Raw genomic sequence first — 19,995 nt, 5'->3', positions numbered from 1 at the left:
CAGAGAGGAGAGCTGTCAGCATCCCGCAAGGCTCTACTCAGGCCATCAGGGTGGGTCTTTATTCGGGCCCCATTTTAGAAGTTGGAAGCCACAGGACTAATATCCCACTGCCCTGTCACAACTTAGATTCAGGTACAAGGGAACTGGGGGCATGGAGAGACAAGGAGATCCATGGGAGAAGCCACGGTTGGTAGCTTGGGGTTGGTGCCTAGAAACACTCCTGATAAGAAAGAATAAGAGCTCCCTAGAAGAACTGTGATCCGGAGCTTGGAGTCCGCTCACCTCGGGGCTGACGCCTCTGATGATAGATATGCAGGGCTCCACCCTTGTCCACACGGGTGACAACCTGGTACTCTGTGCTGTTGAAGCGGTTCACTCGAATCACGCTGGTCTTCTGCTGAGTGTTGGCATTGTCCGAGTTGGTGGCGTACAGGTAGTTCTCAAACACGGTCAAGCCGTACAGGTGCTCAATCTGGGATGGCAGGCAGGGTTAGTCAGTGAGACAAAGGGATGCTTCCTTCGCCCAGCAGGCCCGTGGCTTCCACCCACACTCTACCATCGACTCTCCCAAGTCCACCTTCTGGTTTTATTTAACTCGATGCTAAATTCTCGACTCCTCTGTTCTGGAAAGTGTCTGCCAAGTTCCTGCTCATCCTTCCCAAAGCACCTCTTTAAGGACCGTCTGGAGCTTTTCTAAGAGGATGATATTCTCCTTGTGCTCTGTCTCTATGCTGCTAGCCAGCACCTGGGTGCTGATCGGTGGACCACGCCACCTCCCTGTGGGTGCTCTGACAATTTTCAGCTAAGTTAGACTGGGGGCCCTAACCTCTGTGGACAGGGCAGCCTGATGCAGTTTCTGGGGGGACAGAGTACACACATATGTCCCAAGGAAGCCTATAGTAGCCAGATGCTTTAATTTGCCTAAGATCAGGGTTTGTGGTCTGTGAGACTTTCAAGCTTAAAACCAGAAGAGTTCCAGGCAAAACCCCAGGGACAGTCGCTCATGCAAGTTACGCCAGAATGGATGTTCTACCGCTGAGCGGCAAGACCTCCTGGCTGGGATCAAGCGCTTGCTGCCCAGTTGTGTAACCTCTGGCAAATTACCAAACATCTTTGAACCCCACTTTTGTCAACTGCCTGCTCATCTCCCGGGGGCTATTTTAGGCATCAAATAAGAAAAAGGAAGTAAAAGGTGCCTTTAAGTGACTGTTCCCATCAGAATGGAAGCCATATCTTCTCCTCTCCTCTCCCATTCCTGCTGGCTCCACTCCCACCAGAAGACGCGAGCATTGACTACACTCCCATACTGTCCACACTTACTGGGAGTCCCCTGCAAAGGCCACCCCCCTCACCGGAAGACGCTGATTAATGGTTCCCCCAGACAAAAGCTCCCTCACCAGGATGCCTTGGATGATGGTCTGCCGGCCCTTGCCCTCATAGTCCACCACCTCAATGTAGTCTAGGTAGGCGTCCGCCCAGTAGACGAGGCGGCTGACCAGGTCCAGGGTGATGCCATGCGGGAATACGATCTTGCTATCGACCAGTTTGGTGCGATTCTGCCCATCCATGTCACAGCGCTCCACCTTTGGGATCTGCCCATAGTCAGTGAAGAAGACCTTCCTGTGGGTGCATACGTGTTAAACGGGGTGCAGTCAATGGGACCCCCTTTCCCACTATAGCTTCTGCCTCATCTGTCCAGAATCAGAACCCTAGCCTGCCATCCTCACCCCATGGCAGGGTCCAGGGCGATGCCTTTGGGGTTGTAGAGTTCCAGGTCTAGCAAAGTGACACAGGTGTCCCCATTGCGGTTGCAGACGAAGATCCTATCGTCGATGTCATCCACAAAGTAGAAGTTTCCTGTCAGCCAGTCGATAGCCATCTGTTCCACATCTGGGGAAAGAATGAAAGAGCTATGTGGGCCGGGCCCTCCCATAGGTATCCATCCCTCCTGTGAGCAAGCCTTCTCTGGGGCCTGATCCTCCCCCAGCCAGCCAGTCACCTTCCCCTGAGCGCCGTGGGGGTTACAGGCACAGTCCCATCCCCCCCAAGTATCTCATTGCCCCCAACCCCCATCCTGGGCTCAGGGTTGTCATAAGCATGGGGGATTAGGCAAATATTGGCTGACTGACAGACTATTCCAATTCTAATCCAGCCTTTAACGGGAAAGAACCATCTTGTAGTGCCAAAAGACAGGAGGGTAGCTAGGCCTACCGATTCACCCCAATATTTTCTTTTTAATTTGCTTCTACCTGAGATAAGAGCATCATAACTAATCGAAACAGCACGTATCTTTGGTTTGGGCCAGACTTATATTCACTTTACACGGTAAGTCTAATTATCTCATACTAACAAGGAGTACTGGCTGGAGACTGTACATGTTGCATAAGTTAAAAAAAAAAACAAACTGAAAAGCAGAATGTTCATAAATGAACTCAGCTTGGAGGAAAATATTTCAAAATATTAAGTTCATACAGCACAACACAAGATTGCTGGCACAAGACTAGGAGTCAGTAATATGCGTCGAATGTCCCCACGTCCCTGTCTCTTCTGTGTCCTCATTGCTGAATACCCTCCTCTGCCAGGGAAGCCCAGAGGGACAGAGTTCAGGAGGAGGTGAAGATAGGATCCTGGATAAACCAGGAGAAACAGAAAGAGAAAGAGGAGCTTCCCAGTGGCTGCCATGGTCACTCTAAGCCATGAGGGGGGCCATAGAGGGGGGGATGGGGACAAGGACGACCTTTGTCTCCTTTCCAACACAACCTGGCTTCCATGCCCCCCACTGACACCTTTCTGACACCCTCAGAAGTAAGGCCTCTCCAAACCAGAAAGTTCCTAAGGCAGAGATTTTTATCTGCCCTATTTCAACAACAGGTAAAGACAACCTTTTCGCTATTTGCCTTTGATTGAAGCTTATCCTGCGCTATCCACACTCAGCCAGGTGGGGATTCCTCTACCCCACAGGCATAACTGTGGGCTCTGCTCAACTCCTCCCCAATCCTTACCCCCCTCCCCAGAGGGATTCAGGAGCTATTTCTTAATAGTGGGAGGGGGTAAAGGGAATAGGAACGTGGCGCCCAGGGAAGTTGGCTGTCCATCGAGTCACTGACTCACAGTCACAGGACTAGGGCTGGGGGGGAGGGGGAAGGGAGAGGCATCACTGGAGGCTTTCATAAATGGTTTCCTCTTCAGGTCCCCTCTAGTAAACCCCACCCTGAGACGACCGAAGGAAGCGGTCACAGGGGTCCCAAACCTAACAACTCTGCCCTCTGGGCTCCCAGGACTACCCATCTTGGGGTCTTGGGGAGCGGGGCAAAGGAGCAGGAGAAGGCCAAGGTCATAGAGGAAGAAAGCACAGTTTAAGAGTTAAAGGCGACGGAGCTGCCCCCCCCACAGTTGCCACAGAGAAACCAGATTAAAATGAAACCAATGGGCCACCTCCAAAGGAAGCTGACGTCCCAAAGCAGGGACATTTCTGCGGCCCCATGCAGCCAGCAGGGAAGCTAAAAATCAACAGGACTGTGTGCCCTTTACTTGGTGGGCACTGCGGGGGTATGGGGGGCCGCTGGCATGTATGCAAAATTCATCAGTCAAATCTTGTTTTCCCAGCACCAGCTGGCACAGATGGCCTTCTCTCCAACTTCCTCAGGCTTCCTGAGTCACTGCCCAGCCCTAGGGCTGACAACACCCTGGCCCTGCTCCCCCATCCACCCTTGGCAAGAAGGGAAGAGAAGAACCCTGCAGAGATCTGATGCCCTGCTCCCAGATGCAGCTCCGCACTCAGTCCAAGCCTCGAGATGGGGTGACCTGTCTGAGTGGGAGCCCCTCTCCTGGCCTGCATCCCCTTCCACCTCTGGGAGAGAAGGGTAGTCACAGTCCCTGCTCTCATACATTTGTCCTTGGCTGGGTTCCCCTCACCTCCACAAAGGTCAAGCAGGGTCCCATTCAGCAGGCCAGTAAGGAGTTGGCGAGAAATGACATCCCTGGCCAGCCTGGCCTCCCCTTTGGTATTTTTGCAGCTGGAGATTATTAGCCGTAAGCAAACTCCTTTGTTATACAACCCCCCCCCACACACACACACATTATTTTCCTCTCTCCTAAAGTTCAGATTCCTCTGCCTCCCCCCATCTCCAGCAGCCACAGGCCACCACTCCAAAGCTGTGCAGAGAGGAAGTCATACTGGAATTATCATTCCTCACTGCCCATGACCAGTCCCTGGGGTACTGGCCTGGGTCCTATAGCTTGGGGTTCAGGTGGTGAAAGCTGAGCATGGTGACAAACATTGTATACGATCCCAGCACTTAGGAGGAGGGAAAAGAAGGAGGGTCAGGAGTTTAGGCTAGCCTTTGTTACTTAGTGAGTTCCAAGGCCAGTAGGGGTGACAGGAGACTCTGTCTCAAAAAATCAACCAGGGGCTGGAGAGATGGCTCGGTGCTTAAACACTTGCCACTCATCCGGGAACCCTGGGTATGGCTTCCAACACCTAGATCAGGTAGGTGGCTCACAACCACCTACACCTCCAGAGCATCTGCACACACGATGCATATAAACTCACACAGGCACACATAAAGACACCTAAGTGAAAAATGAACAAAGAAATCTGAAACAAACAACTAATACCCACCCAACCAAACTAAACTAACAATATAGCAAAACCGCCTGACGGGTAGAGGTTGCCTTCACGGGGCTGACCTGTCCCAGAACAGCTCCTGTGCTCCAGGAGGAGGAGGGATCCTGTGCAGAGGGAGGAGTTTGGTGGGGGTCTAGGGAAGGAAGGTTAGGACTTGAGAAGGGTGAATGAGTCAGGAAGGAAGACCACAGCCCGATTGTGTCATCGAAAGGGACTTTCAGTTCCAGGGCCTAGAATAGAGCTGCGTTTAGAAGTGCTTAGCAGACCCAGAGGTTCAGCACACACAATCCAGTTCTTCTCAATGTCTCCATCATCCACATTGCTCAAGATGTATTTCTTAAGTAGTGACTCCTTTCCGAGAAACATGGCCCCCAGCAGACCCCAAGAAGACACCAGTTTAAGTTACTTTCTGTAAAATAAGGGAATCTGGGTACAGGAAAGAGATTTTTATATCTTCAGAATATAGCTCCAGATGCATCTACACACCCAAAGATCACAGAGCACGGACCAAGTCCCTCAGTGATGAAAGAATCCTATTATACTGGGTTCTGGTCCTTATTCTAATTTGTTCAACCCTGGTTCCAATGCTCGGCTCTGCCCTAGGTTCTGATGGGCTCTGAATACTGGGTCTGAGTTCCAGTTCTGTCACCTCCAAACTGGAACTATAGACAAGTTAGTCAATATTGTTTTCTTTTTCTTTTTTAAAAAAATATTTATTTATTATGTATACAATGTTCTGTGTGTATGCCTGCAGGCCAGGAGAGGGCACCAGACCTCATTACAGATGGTTGTGAGCCACCATGTGGTTGCTGGGAATTGAACTCAGGACCTTTGGAAGAGCAGGCAATGCTCTTAACCACTGAGCCATCTCTCCAGCCCCTCAATATTGTTTTCTCATCAGTAAACTGGGATGGTCCATTCAGGACACGCGGCATGCAGCACTCCATCCATGCAACCAACTCCATCCCTACCATACTCCACCCCTACAAATTCCATCCCCGCCACACTCCACCCCCTACCCCCCACCGCCACACTCCACCCCCGCCGCACTCCATCCCTGCCACACTCCATCCCTGCACACTCCACCCCCACTACACTCCATCCCCGCCACACTCCATCCCTACACACTCCATCCCTACACACTTCATCCCTACATATTCCTTCCCCGCCACACTCCATCCCTGCACACTCCATCCCCGCCACACTCCATCCCTACATATTCCATCCCCGCCACACTCACATTCCATCCCCGCCACACTCCACCCCTGCCACACTCCATCCCTGCCACACTCCATCCCTGCCACACTTCATCCCCGCCACACTCCACCCCTGCATTATAATCCATCCACACCACCCTCTTCCCTTACCCAATCATTCCCACGGGCTCCATCAACCTACGGCCTCCTGACTAAAGGTGGGTACCGGGATGGGGAGGGCATACATGCAATAACTGTTGCTCTGATGCGGGGGAGGGTACCCCGCAACTACTGCTCTCCTTCCACATCAGCTCTAAGGGGAGACTGCCCCCCCCCCAGTGGAGCTGCCCTGAAAGGAAGTTCTCCCTACATGGAGGAACTTCCTCTATAGGAAGAAGCTTCGCCTACACAAAGGAGCTCTCTGTGCTGGACTGAATGTAACCAACTTTAAGTACCTTTCCCTACTACAGGGCCCAGTGACCCCAGGAACCCCCTCATCATGACTTCCAGCTGACCGCAGATGCAGGAGAGCAGGCACCATCCTTACATTTCCCCCCTGGTGCCAGACACACAGGTATTGATTGGTTTAACAAGTATTTACTGAATACCAACACTTTGCTCTGTTGTCCTACAGCCGGGACAGTCTTTCCCTTCCCTTCTCCAGCCTTGGAATACCCCAGGACATTGGCAGAGGATGGTTTGCAATCCCACTCAGGGATCTGGCCAGGGAGGCAGGGCTGGCAGGTTTTACTAAATAACAAGGCCTCATGTTCCTGTTTGCTACCAAATCCTGACTTCAGCTAGTGCTTGTTTCACCAGCAAGTCCAGAACTCAGCCGTAACTTATCCCCTGAGCACCCTTTCCTACCCCTGCCTGGATCCCGTGGATAAAATGCCTGGATTCTGCTCTGCCTGACTCAGGGTCTCTGCATGATTGAGAAAGTCTCCCTGGGCTCTGAAATGTCTGTCTTGCTTAAGTTACTTCCTTTGGCTTGAAAACAGGGAGGACAGAGCTGGGGGTAGGCTGGCTGGGGAGGCAACTTCAAGGAGACAGCGGGGGAGGAGAGGGAGAGACTGGATCCAGGCCCGGAGACACAGGGCTGGTGCTGGCCAGGGAAGGAGGAGCAAAAAGGGGCTGAAGGGAACGAGAAGCTGGAGAGCCAGGATGGGGGTGGCAGAGGATAGGGTGGCTAGACCTCCCCGTATCACAACACCCTGTGGGAGTCAGAAAGGCCAAAAGGAGGGAATGCCTTCACGTACAAACTCTGGAAATGTTCCATTTGGTTGCTTTTTTTTTTTTAAGATAGGATCTCATTCTTAGCTCATGCTGGCCTGGGATGTACTAATAAGTCTCCTTCCTACCTCTGCCTCCCAAATGTTGGGACTGCAGGTATAAGCCATGATGCTGAAGAATTCTGTAGACTTAGCACGGAATGGAGAAGGGGTGGGTGCTCCACACGGTAAGGATGCAACCCCCCAACTCCCCATTCAGCCCACCACAGACCTGGGGGTGGGGATTGCTGTCTGTCTATTTGCCTCCCCACCCAGAAAAACCACTACTCCACTTCCTACTGTAATTGTTTTAAAACACATCACCCACCCACTCCCACAAAAAAAAAAAAAAAAAAAAGACAGAGAAGAGGGAGAGAGCAAAGCAAAGTTGTTGGCCAGCTGGGCTTGGGGACTTCTTCTGCAGCATGTCCCTGAGGGAAACCCCAGGGACCCACCAAATACCAGACCCTGTTTCACATGGTACAACACCAAACGACTTCATCAAACACTGTTTCCTCCCAGGACTCTGTTTGCAGCTTCATCTGCCCCAAAGCCTCGTCCTTCCTACAGTGGAGACATCCTCAGGAGTGAAATGGGAACAGACCAAAGACCCTGAGCTGAGGAACCTTAAACTGGGGAAGGTGAGGTTGGGGGCACTAGACTGGACTAATCCTCCTACTTAGGGCCCTAAGAGGTAGAATAGGAAGGCCATTCCTGGGATCTGGAAATATTGACCTGATGACTCTCTTGGGACTCAGTTTCAGAACTTTAGTCTTTTGTGTATCACTTTCAAAATATTTATGTGTGTGTATATGTAGCTTACAGTTTTCTTAATTTACTATCTTACACATCATAGATTTAAAGCATGGACAGGGTGGTCCATGACCACAGTCCCAGCACTTGGAAGGTCAATGAGAGGATTATCACGAGTTTGAGCCAGCCTGAACTGCAGAGTGTAATGAATTGATTAGGATCCAGCAGTGGTGGCGCACACCTTTAACCCCAACACTGGGGAGGCAGATCTCTGTGATCCGAGGCCAGCCTGGTCTACATATCAAATCCTGGGCCAGCCAGGCCTACACAACAAGACTTTGTCTCTAAAAACGTTTTAAGAAGGGGGTCCTGGCAGTGCCCACTTGTAATCCCAGCACCAGAGAGTCAGAAACAGGAGGATCCTTGGGCTGGTCAGCAATCTAGCTGACTCCACAAGCTCTGGCTTCATTGAGACCTTACCTCAAAGCAAAGGCAAAGAGCAGGGCTGGAGAGGTTGCTCAGTGGTTACTCTCCCAGAGGACCTGGGTTCAGTACCTAGCACAGACGGTGTTCACAACCATCTTCAAGGCCAAGCTTCAAGGCCATTTTCTGGCCTCCTTGGGCACTGGGCATGCATAGAAATGCATGCAGGCAAACACTCATACATGTGTTATAATAGTTAAAAACAATAAGGTAGAGAGAGCGCTATGGAGAATGACCTCTAACACTGACTTCCGGCCTTCACATGCAGGTGCAGACACATGCATACACACAGGTACACACACACACATACATGCACCAAAAAATTAATAATAAGATTGGAGTACAGAAGTTTTCTAATAAAAATATCAGATAAGAACATAACAACTGTAAAGCTGACCTTTACACCTGGGAGCTAGAGATAGGGAGGCTCTGAAGTTCAAGGCCAGCCTTAACTGTGTACCAAGCTGGAAGTCAACCTGGGCTACACAAGATCCTGTCTTAGAAATACAAACCAAACCTGTCAACAGGGGCTGGTGAGACGGCTCAGTTGGGTAAACCACAAAGCTGGGCTACCTGAATTAGACCCTCAGGACCCAGGCTGTCATCTGGCTCCCACGTGCACACACATACAAGAGTAAAATGTAAAAAAAATTAAAACCTTTAACTACATTTTTTAAAAGCTTGTGCATGCTGAAATAAACATAATATCTCTAGGAAAAGTATGACTGAGAGCTCTTAACATCCCCTTATGGTTTTCTGAAGTAAGGATCTTGCTGTATTGAGATGAAGGATCAAGCGATTCCCTTCCATGCTGGGGACGGGATGCAGGACCTGCCAGGAACTACACTTACTTCCAGGACCTGCCAGGAACTACACTTCCAGCTCCCATCCCTTCTTTTCTGGCCTCACCAGAAAGTCAGGCCTCCCGGTTCACCAGGCAGAGGAGAAGGTGGGTCTGGGCTGTGGCTAAGCTGGGAGAAGAGATGAGCCACCCCGACCTAGGCCAGTGTGACCACGGGGCTGGGGATATGGATTCAGCAGCCTGGCCCCATCTGAGGGGAGAAGTAGTAGGCCTTGGAGGGACCCTTAGAAGGCTCTCAGGATGCAGGGCAGACCGGTCCCCATGCTTGGGGACCCATGTGAACAGGCTCTCTTACTGGCTTCCTTCCTTCTTTATATTCTATTTCTGTTCGCGGAGGTTTCTCTGAGGCAGGCTTCCCCATCTCCCCACAGCAGTAGGCTGTCCTCATTGCCTCCCCAACTCTCAATCAAAAGACTTACACTCCAACCTCCTGAATGCCCCCCCAGCAAAGGCTATCCCGCTTTAGGTATGTCTCCAGGGATCTCACAGAAGCCTCAGTAACAGAGAAGGATGGGAGGACCATAGGGAGGACAGTAGGGAGTGTGAGGAGGAGTGTAGGGAGAGTAGGGAGTGTGGAAAGGACTGTAGGGAGAGTGTGGGGAGGATTTTAGGGAGAGTGTGGGGAGGACTGTCAGGAGAGTATAGGGAGGACTGTAGGGAGTGTAGGGAGTGTGGAGAGGACTGTAGGGAGTTTGGGGAGGACTATACGGTGTAGGGAGGACTATAGGGAGTGTAGGGAGGAATATAGGGAGTGTAGGGAGTGTGGAGAGGACTGTCGGGAGTGTAGGGAGGACTGTCGGGAGTCTGGGGAGGACTGTAGGGAGTGTAGAGAGGACTGTAGGGAGTGTGGGGAGGACTGTAGGGAGTGTGGGGAGGACTGTAGGGAGTGTAGGGAGGACTGTCGGGAGTCTGGGGAGGACTGTAGGGAGGACTGTAGAGAGTCTGGGGAGGACTGTAGAGAGTGTGGGGAGGACTGTAGGGAGTGTAGGGAGGACTGTAGGGAGTGTGGGGAGGACTGTAGGGAGTGTGGGGAGGACTCTAGGGAGTGTGGGGAGGACTGTAGGGAGTGTAGGGAGGACTGTAGGGAGTGTGGGGAGGACTGTAGGGAGTCTGGGGAGGACTGTAGGGAGGACTGTAGGGAGTCTGGGGAGGATGTAGGGAGAGCTACTGTGGAAGACTGAGAAGGCACACGGTAAGGAACTTCCCTTACCTTCTAGGGAGCTAACTGTAGGACAGCAGCCCCCCCCCCCCCGCCCCACCGCACAGGTGTTTCCTGGGCCCCTGGAGTTCCCTGACCCCAGGGCAGGCCTCCTCCTGAGGAAGGGGATGTACTGGGGTGAGGGGAGGGTGTTACAGAGACTCTCCCGACATCTTCAACTCAGGGCCCATAATTAGTTTGTGGGATGAGAGCAAACAACCATCCTCATGGTGACAGCCAGACATTCTGGCGTCAGGAGTGGGGGTGGGGATGAGGTAGGGAGGAACAGAAAAGCTGGGGCACACGGAGCCTGCTCATTCTCCCCTAGCGTATTTCCCCCAAGAACCTTGGTCTCTTCCAGGTTCCTGGACTCTGCCCCAGAGGCCCAGTAAAGTTCGGCAGCCTGGGGAGGCCAGGCAAATCTGTTTGCCAAGGGAGGGGTATCTACCCAAGGTTACTTCCTGCTTCTGTGGGGAGGAAGTCAGGAGGATGGACCAGGCCAGAACAGAAGTGGAGAATCCAGTGGACCACAGTCTGGCCCTCAGGCAAGACTGGAGAAAAGGCTGCTGTGTCTTTTGCCCAAGCAGGTCTGTTGGATGGATAGTGAACAAGGGACACCATCTGGGCATTTGTCACCAATCTCACCACACAGGGCTCCTTGAGCTGCTCACCCTCAGGTGCCTGGCAGCTTTCAGCCCAGCACTCCAGAAGAACACACATCCAATCACAGGGGACCCTTGGACACTAAGAGCGCCAATGTCTGAGCAGTATCCTGAGGCCACAAACAGTAACGACCCCTCTTGTGCTCCACCATCCCCAAAAGGACCCTCTCACTCAGACCAAATCCTTCAGGACCTCACGGGACCTTTGCTTTCTATGGGAGAACCTCACAGGCCCAGAGAGAGGCACTTCCGGATCTACCATAGGAGCCGAGGCCTTAGCCAGCCACAGAACACACGCTTAGCATTTGCCAGTGAGGCCCCTGGGTTCAGCACCCGCAGCAGCAAAAACAACACAAAAGGAGAAACCACGAGGATCTAAAGTCCGCAACCCTGAGTTACATACTTTATTTACCACTCAACTTTCACTTCGACTTATCAGACCTGGACAGACTAGCACCAACCCATTGTGTAGCTTAGGAAACCAAATTTGAGGCAGGGAGGCTCTGGTTTACTCGGGGTCAGAGATACAGTTACATCTGAGGGCCGGGGTCAGACCAGCCACAGCTCCTTCCCCTCAGTCCGATGTGGCTTTTCGGGGAATATGACCTGCCAGCTGTCAACTCTGAAGTAGCTTTTGTTTGTTTATATAACAACACTGGAGTGAATCTACACCCAGCTAGGCATGAGCCCATCCCATGACACCCTTCTTCCCTATGCGACCGTAAAAGCTGCGTAGGCAGACAGCCTGAATGGGAATGGCCGGCATATCCTAAATGTCCAAGCGGCTCATGGCTCCTCCCTTATTCTCATTGACTGCCAAGGACCGGAAATAGGTTCAGGGACTTGGCACCTCCCCAGCGGTAGGAAGTCCCTTCTGGCCATACTCCTGAGGGTAAGATAACCCAAAGAAAGCCAGGCTCAGGCTCCTCTGCTCTCTGCTATTTAACACCCCCCTTTCCTGACCCTCCTCCAGATCCTTATCTTTTTAATCCCCTAGTCCCAGCTCCTGCTCTATGGGAAAGCCCCTCTGTAGTCTAACCCACACTCCTCTTTCAAGGACGGGACAGTCCCTTGGTCCCCAGAGAGTGACCACTCATTGCCCTCTCGGCCTTCACTTCCCCACTGAGGCCTCCCTTAGCCCTGGACCAGAAATGCAAAAGCCATCCAGAGAGCTCAGAGTGTAACAGGAGGTAGCATCATTGTTGCCCTGCTATAAAGAGGCATCAAGCCCCTTGCCTTTGTTGGAGGCATCTTCACTGGGCTCCTGCCCCAGGCAGGGCTCATTCTGTCTAATATTCTCAAGTGGGTCCCTCTTGCCCATCTCCCCCACTCTCCCCTGCCCACTGAACAGGTGACTCACGGTGCAGACTAAGGGAGATATTGATGGTATGCTCATCCACGAAGCCCTTCAGGCCGGGCATCCGGGCACACTTGAGCTGTGTCTGGGCAGCACTGTCCCCGACATGCACCCAGCATACAGTCTCATTGGCGTAGCTGAAGTCCATGGCTGTGGTCTGCCGGGTGCTGGTGGGTGTGATGGTAGACACCTGGGCTCCATTCAGGTATGTAGCTAGGATGTTCTGGGAGTTGGCAATCAGTAGCACGGGAGGCCGATCTACTGGCTCTGAAGATGGGACAGATAAAGGTCAGTTGGGACTTCTGACTGTTGACGTTGCCATTCCCTGGGGAGCTGCACTGCAGGTCCCCGGCTCTGAGGCCACGGGACAGCCCTACCCACCATTCTTGGCCTTGCATGAGCGGTTGTCCGGCTGCAGCAGGTAGCCTTCCACGCAGCCACACGTGAAGGAGCCGTCTGTGTTGGTGCAAAGCTGGCTGCAGGTGCCATACACTGAACATTCATCAAAATCTGTGAGGGGAAAAAAAAGACAAGAGAGTCGTCGTCCAGCGTAGCAAGGGCGCTCTGAGACACCGCCTGCTGAAGGGCAGTTTGGCAGAATCGACGGCATCAGGACGTGCAAACCTCCTGGCCAGAAAGCAGTTTCGGGATTTACTCTGCTCCGTCACGCTACTGTTATCTGTTCATATAGAAAACATTTCTTGGAAAACCGGTGAGGCGGGCACAGCAGATCCAACGGAACTACGTTACCATCCTCATGAAGCAGACATTCTGGTAGTAAAGGTAAGGCTGACGTTAAAATAAAGGAAACACAAGGTAAAGCTTGGGCCAGAAGTGGTAGACCGGTACTGTAGAAAAAAATAAAGGGGCTGGCCGGGCGATGGTGGCGCACGCCTTTAATCCCAGCACTTGGGAGGCAGAGGCAGGCGGATCTCTGTGAGTTTGAGACCAGCCTGGTCTACAGAGATAGTTCCAGGACAGGCTCCAAAGCCACAGAGAAACCCTGTCTCGAAAAACCAAAAAAAAAAAAAATAAAATAAAATAAAGGGGCTGTGGTAGGCGCCTACCTGACATGTGCAAGGCCCTGGCTTTGATCCTTAGCACTGTGTTTAAAATAAAAGGCAAGGGGCTGCAGGGAAGGCCCAGTGGTTAAGAACAGTTAGCTCTACCAGAGGACCAGGGTTCTGCTCCCAGCACCCACATGGTGACTCACAACCACCAGTAATGTCCGTTTCAGGGGTTCCTACACCCTCTTCTGACCTCTTCAGGCACCAAGTACGCACATGGTACACAAATACATGTGTAAGCAAAACACTCATACATAGAAAAATAAATAAATCTGGAGAGGTGGCTCAGTTGTTAAGAGCACTGGCTGCTCTCGCAGAGGACCTGGAATCAGTTCCTGGCACCTACATGGAGGCTCACAATCATCCATGTTAGTCCCAGGGGATCCAACATCCTCTTCTGTCTTCCAGAGGCACCAGGTACACATGTGTCACACATAAATATATTTAGGCAAAACACTGATACACATAAAAAAAAAAAAGGAGAAAGCCAGGTTGCAGGGCACGATTTAGAGTAGTCAGGGTCAGCTACACCAAGGAGGTCATGTTTGTGCTGCCTTGAGGCAGGCAAGTTTAAAACAGAAAAGTCTGCATTGTTTGCGACAGAGGAAAGACCGGGAACATCTTACTCATCAATAGGGAAATGGCCAAGTAAGCTGTGGTAAGAGCTACACGTCACAGTGGTTTTTTAGTGAATGAGGTAAATCTCTACAAACTACCACGGGGGGCAGGGGAGAAGCCCTAGAATGTACTGAGGAGTGAGAAACACTGTAAGTGATACATACAATGTGGTGTTACTTATGGAAACACACACATAAGCAAGATTTGCAATTAGATTTTTGGTGAGTACACGCACACAACAGAGGGCTTGCAAGGGGCAGAGCACACGGCTAGGAGACTGTACCTTGGATCAGAAGGGAAGAGAATCATTAAGGAAGCTTGTTCTATCTGTAATGTTTCATTCTGTAATGTTTCAATCTTTTTTTTTTCTTCTTCTTTTTGGTTTTTTAAGACAATTTTTCTCCTTAGCCTTGGCTGTCCTGGAACTAGCTCTGTAGACCAGGCTGGCCTCGAACTCACAGAGATCCCCGTGCCTCTGCCTCTCGAGTGCTGGGATAAAGGCGTGAGCTACTACCGCCCAACTTTGATCTTTTTGAGAAAGGTTTTTACCCTGTAGCCCAGGCTGACCTGGAACTCATAGTAATCCACCTACCTCAGCTTTTCAAGTACTGGAATTACAGGTGTGAGCTATACCATCTGGCTAATGTTTTAATTGTTTTTTACAACAAAATTCATGTGCAACCTATAGAGGCGCATTGAAAGCGATGCTCAGGGCTCACAACTACACCACATCCAGACATCCTCCTGCCTCAGTCCACCGGGCAGCCAGCCCCCTCCCACACCCCGCCCCCCCCCCCCCCCCCCGCGCATGCGCTCCCGCTCACATACCTTTGCACGTCTTGCCGTCCGCCTGCAGCTGGAAGCTGCTGTTACAGAAGCAGGTAGGTCCACTGGGTGTGGGAACACAGTGGTGCTGGCAGCCCATTTGAGAGCAGTTGACACGGAGCTCTGCATGAGACAGGAGAGACACACTCAGGTCACCCCGAGACACCAACCTTCCCCCATCTCCAGCCACTCTTCACAAACTGCTTTGAAGTAAAGGCCACAGTGCCGGAGAGGGAGGACGCTTAGGAAGCAGGAGCAATATTGTGCGGCAGGCACAAGGCCGCACAGCCAACCGTGGCCTGACACCCGTCTCTCCCTGCTCTGTCACTCTGGACCATCCGTGCCCCCTAAGACAGCATCTGGTATTTTCATAGGGTCAACAGGAAGAGGCAATGAGTCTCGTTCCTTTCATGTGCTTTGTGTTTGCACCTGAAGGGAGCAAACCATGCCAGTTCCAGCTGAGGGTGAAGAAGGGGCAGGCAATGCAACTGCTTCTGCCCTCTGTACTACGGGTGCTGCTCTAAGTCAGAAGGGAGATCCAGAGTCCAGACGGAGGAAGAAGAGGAGTTCCTCCTTCTGCCATGACCCACTTCTTCAGGGGAGACAGAGGGGGTAAGGCAGGGGTGGGGAGAGGTAGGACAATTGTACCCCCCCCAGCGACCCAATTAAGGGCTCACTTGGGGCCAGGCGACTAGCCCACAAAGACCCCTTTGTCCAGGCGCTTCACGCCCCCACCTAGGAGAGAACTGTGGAGAGGCTAAGGTGTTTCAAGCACTAAGCCTGCCAGCAGCGTGTGTGTGTGTGTGTGTGTGTGTGTGTGAGTGAGGGGGGTTCAGTTATTCTTTCTACCTCCCTCTGATCTAGGAGTCCGAACACACTGCCTGTCTTTCTAGTCTTTAGCCAAGTGGGTAAACGCTGCCTGCTGTGAGAAATCTGGAAAGGTAGCCTTCTGGGTGGGTGGGCTTCTCTAATATCTGGGGAGGGTCCAAGCCAAGTTTTTTGTTTATTTGTTTCTGCAACTAAAAGGGTATTCGAAAAGGAAGCACACCCGAGCATACAGCACTGATTAAGACCGACCATGGAGCTGAAATTAGCCCTCAACTTACTTTCTGTCTCTCATCCCAAGATTTCCACATGAAATCAGCCAAAAGAAAGGAGAAAAAAAAAAAATCTCCCACAAATCCCCTTGTTCCACAGTCCCTGCCCGAGTGAAAGGATCCAGATGTGTCTCCTCCCACAAACAGATGTTTTCTGACATGTGTCTGACATATGACACTGGCCCCGCCTCCACAACCACCCCCCTCAAGGCCTATCAAAGGTTTTGCTTGCTCCAGGCCCAGGACCCAGGGCAGAAGAGAGGCGAGTATTTCTCTCAACATCCAGGCCTGAAGGTTTGTCACTTTCCACATCACGGATTGTGTGACTTGTCACTAATGTCCCCTCCTCAGTCTGAATGGCTTTAGGATGTATGGAAGAGAAGGAGCAGCTCTTGTGTCCCTTCAGGATTTGCAGTTTGTGAGGGATACCTCTAGGACTCTGGCAGGGTCAGCGAAGCAAACTCGAGGTCCCTGTCTAACCTTAGCTCTGACGACAACAGCTCCAGCCCTCTGTTCAGACCCAGGAGTCGCGTAGGAAAGCCTCTGAAGAAGGCAGCCCACTATTAAAAACAGTATAAAACGCTGACTTCTCATTTAATAGTTGAGAACAGGCTTGAAGAGAGGCGGCTTGTCCGAGCACACACAGCCAGAGGAAAAGTGCTCAGTCTGCCCCACAGCTGAAGCCCACAGGGCTGTCTGATCAAGCTCCAAGCCCAAGGGGCCCAGTAATTTCATTGACAAGTCTGGGCATGGGAACAGGACAACACCTCATACCCACCAAAGCACAAGGACGGTCTTTGGATGGTTACATCCCACCAGATGTTGCGTCAAGAGATCACGTACCTACCGCACAGAAGAGCGTGTGGCGCCCTTACCTCGGCAGTGAGCACCCTCATCTGAACCGTCCATACAGTCTTGGACCCCGTTGCAGAGACGAGACATGGGAACACACAGCTCGGTCCCCAGACAATTGTGTTCATTTGGTTGACATCTCTGGGCTTTACTTTGGGGACCTGGGAGCAAACAGATGTGATGACGTGACCAAGCCACCTGAGGCAGTCGTTCAGCGGTCTCTGTACTGTGTGGGTAGGCGAGGGATAAATCAAGGTAAGACACTGTGGGGACTAGATGGAGCCTTCTGCCCCCAGCTGCAGCACTCACGACGCAGCGACACACTGACAGCCTCGTGAAAGGAAAGCGAGGGTCCACCCTAAATGCTCCACACTTACGGCCCCTACAGCCTCAATAGTCTATAAATCAGGAGCAGGCAGGAGGCAGAGTGAAAGGTCTGGGTGAACTCAAGGAAACACAGTCCCAGGCAGAAAGGGAGCTCAGACGATAAACATACAGAAACAAACCACCTTCCTGCGGTTTCCAGAGCGCAGAGCTGAGTGTCAAGGGAAGCACCAAGTCCAGAAGTGAGCCAGTTCATAGACACAGCACCGGCCATAGCAGCTCTCAAACAATGAAGTGTGCCAAGTTAAAACTACATATGAAGCTAGGGGCGTGGTGGTGCACACATTTAATCCCAGCACTCGGGAGACAGAGGCAGGTGATCTCTGTGAGTTTGAGGCCAGCCTGGTCCACAGAGTGAGTTCCAGGACAGCTAGGGTCACATAGAAAACAGCAACGAAAATCCAAAATCTACATATGAAATATATACTAGTTTTTTATATCAAAAGAAGGCAAAAAGATCTCTAATAACTTTATACAGGTAAAATTAATATATTGAAATAATATTTTGGATGCATTTGGTAAAAACATTCAAATTAATTTTAGCTATCTCCTTTTTTGGAAATTTCAGAATTGCAAACATGACTTAGACTATATTCCTTTTAAGCAATATTATTTGAGACTTCCAGCCTAGAGCAAAGGCCTAAGGGGAGGATCTAGAGAGGTCAAAAGGTGTGGTCTACTGATAACATCCTTCTTCATTTCCATTGTTGCCAGGCAGAGGGATGAGGTGATACCAATGGCCCCAACAGGCAGGGTACGAAAGGGGGTGTCATTGCTGGTGTTGACCCCGCCTGTTCAGGGAGGGGTTCGCGTGAAGCGTGGAGTGACAGAGGTTCTGGGCAAGGAGGTTTCTATACCATCTTTTCTGTGAGCCTATCTGGGGCTGTGTGTTACTACATGTGTCTGTCTGAGTGCTTCTTTTTGTTTGGTTTTGTTTTTCAAAACAGGGTTTCTCTGTGTAGCAGTCTTGGCTGTCCTGGAACTCACTCTGTAGACCAGGCTGGTCCCGAATTCACTGAGATCTGCCTGCCTCTGCATCCCGAGTGCGGGGATTAAAGGCGTGCGCCACCACCACCTGGCCGGTTTGAGTGTTTCTGCAGCCACTTTTGGGAGCACGTGGGCTATACAAACAACCGGAGCTTTGTCTGGTGGGTGTTTGTACCAGGTGGAGTTATGTGTGTCTGTTAGGGTCTGGGGAAAGCGTGTGTGTGAACACGTGTGGGGATTCAATAAAACAGGGTTTGCATCAAACTGAAGAAAGAATGAACAGAAGAGTACACTCTCCCAGCCCCCATGTGGCCTTCTCTCCTTCCAACACACAGGGTTAGAAACACGAGGGGGAGGTGGTGGAGACAAGAGGAAGCTCCAGGCCTAAGAGCCTGGTGATTACTCCTCCAGGGCAGGCACAGGGGTGAAGAACAGGGGGCTTTCTTTCCACTCTGAACACTACCCTTGAGAACCATGCTGGAGGTATCAGGAGGGACACGGGATGGGAACAGAGCTGGATGAAACCCAGGGGGATAAAGGTAGGACTGGCTATGCAGGGGAGATACTGGAGGTAGAGACCCCAGGACTCCGCTGGGGTCCTGCTGCAAGTCCTCCACCCAATTCAACCCCCTCCTGGCCACTGGGAGGGTCAAGGCTGGGTGGGGACCTTTCTCCCAGTTTAAACAGCTGCCTCTGATTACACCACTTATTGGGGCAGGGGAAGGCGGGGTGTCGGAAAGGGCACAGGGGTGGGGCTTCTGGTACAGGGACTAAGCAAGAGCAGTGGCCTTTGGCCTGGGAGATTAAGGGCAGAAGGGTACCTGGCAGAACCTGAAGGCCACACATCGAGTGCCAGAGAAGCTTCAAATCAGGGAAGGAGAAAATTCTCATAGGAAAGGGCCGAGTGGTTATCTCCTTGTGGCAAAGGTGCAGCCCAGAGTGTACTACCCCCAACAGCTTTGGGGATGTAGCAGCCAAAGGAGAAATCCAAGGTGCCATTGCTACTCACACCATGCTGGGTACTTTGAAGAAGCAGGAGAGAACACATTTACCTGTGTCACGGGCATATAATAACCACAGAGCAAGGTCCGTGCCAGGCTAGAGATGGGCTGCTCCTATCCCAAACACCGTACAAAATGAAGGAGTTCAGAGAGAGGTTCAGAGAGAGGGTTCAGAGAGAGGGACCCAGAAAAGGTACTTACAGATCTCAGGGGCCTCATCGGAGCCGTCTGGGCAGTCCCTTTCCCCATCACATCGCCAGCCCTTCGAGATGCAGGTGATCTGGTCTCTGCAGGCAAACTGCTTAGGGCTGCATGTTTTAGGGGCTAAAGGCAAGGAAAGAAAGGGGGATATGTAAAGGAAGGATGGAAACCAACTCCTGGACCCTGGGGGTTCCTAGGACTCTTCCTTCCCTGGCATCAATCCTCCATACAGTGCACCTGCAGCAAAAGAGAAGCCTCCACGAGGGTCTTATGGCCCCTTTCCAAGTATTCCAGGCTGTCTGTGTGGCGTGCCCCTCCACCCCAGGGATTCAGGGTCAAAGGCTTTGGGGCTCTAGTTTTCTCATCGAACACCAGGCCCCTGACCTTGCTAACGGTGGCAGTAGAGAAGGGCAGAGGTGACTGCTATGCTTCCTCATGGTCCTCTTGTCCCCACTGGCAGCCCACAGATGGCCGTTCCGCGTCTCTGACCTCAGGGACACCCCTGGCCTCTTGGCCCATCACCCCAGCTCCAACTCCTTACCACTGGACCCCAC

General features: G+C 51.8%; 1 protein-coding gene across 1 annotated transcript in view; it reads right to left on the bottom strand.

Annotated features, from left to right (window-relative positions):
• The window catches only part of Lrp1 (LDL receptor related protein 1), a 78,595-nt gene that overhangs the window by 50,414 nt on the left and 8,186 nt on the right, over positions 1 to 19,995 (bottom strand). The window contains exons 2-9 of the mRNA XM_057757818.1: positions 19,442 to 19,564; positions 16,892 to 17,029; positions 14,923 to 15,042; positions 12,791 to 12,919; positions 12,413 to 12,676; positions 1,728 to 1,890; positions 1,398 to 1,620; positions 283 to 472 (exon numbers count right to left, since the gene is read on the bottom strand). Coding sequence (XP_057613801.1) covers positions 283 to 472; positions 1,398 to 1,620; positions 1,728 to 1,890; positions 12,413 to 12,676; positions 12,791 to 12,919; positions 14,923 to 15,042; positions 16,892 to 17,029; positions 19,442 to 19,564 — 1,350 coding nt within the window. The remainder of the gene's footprint in view (positions 1 to 282; positions 473 to 1,397; positions 1,621 to 1,727; positions 1,891 to 12,412; positions 12,677 to 12,790; positions 12,920 to 14,922; positions 15,043 to 16,891; positions 17,030 to 19,441; positions 19,565 to 19,995) is intronic.

This window comes from Chionomys nivalis, chromosome 25, assembly GCF_950005125.1.
Source record: "Chionomys nivalis chromosome 25, mChiNiv1.1, whole genome shotgun sequence".
In the NCBI taxonomy this organism is placed as follows: Eukaryota; Metazoa; Chordata; class Mammalia; order Rodentia; family Cricetidae; genus Chionomys; species Chionomys nivalis.
This window is presented reverse-complemented; position numbering and strand designations above follow the sequence as displayed.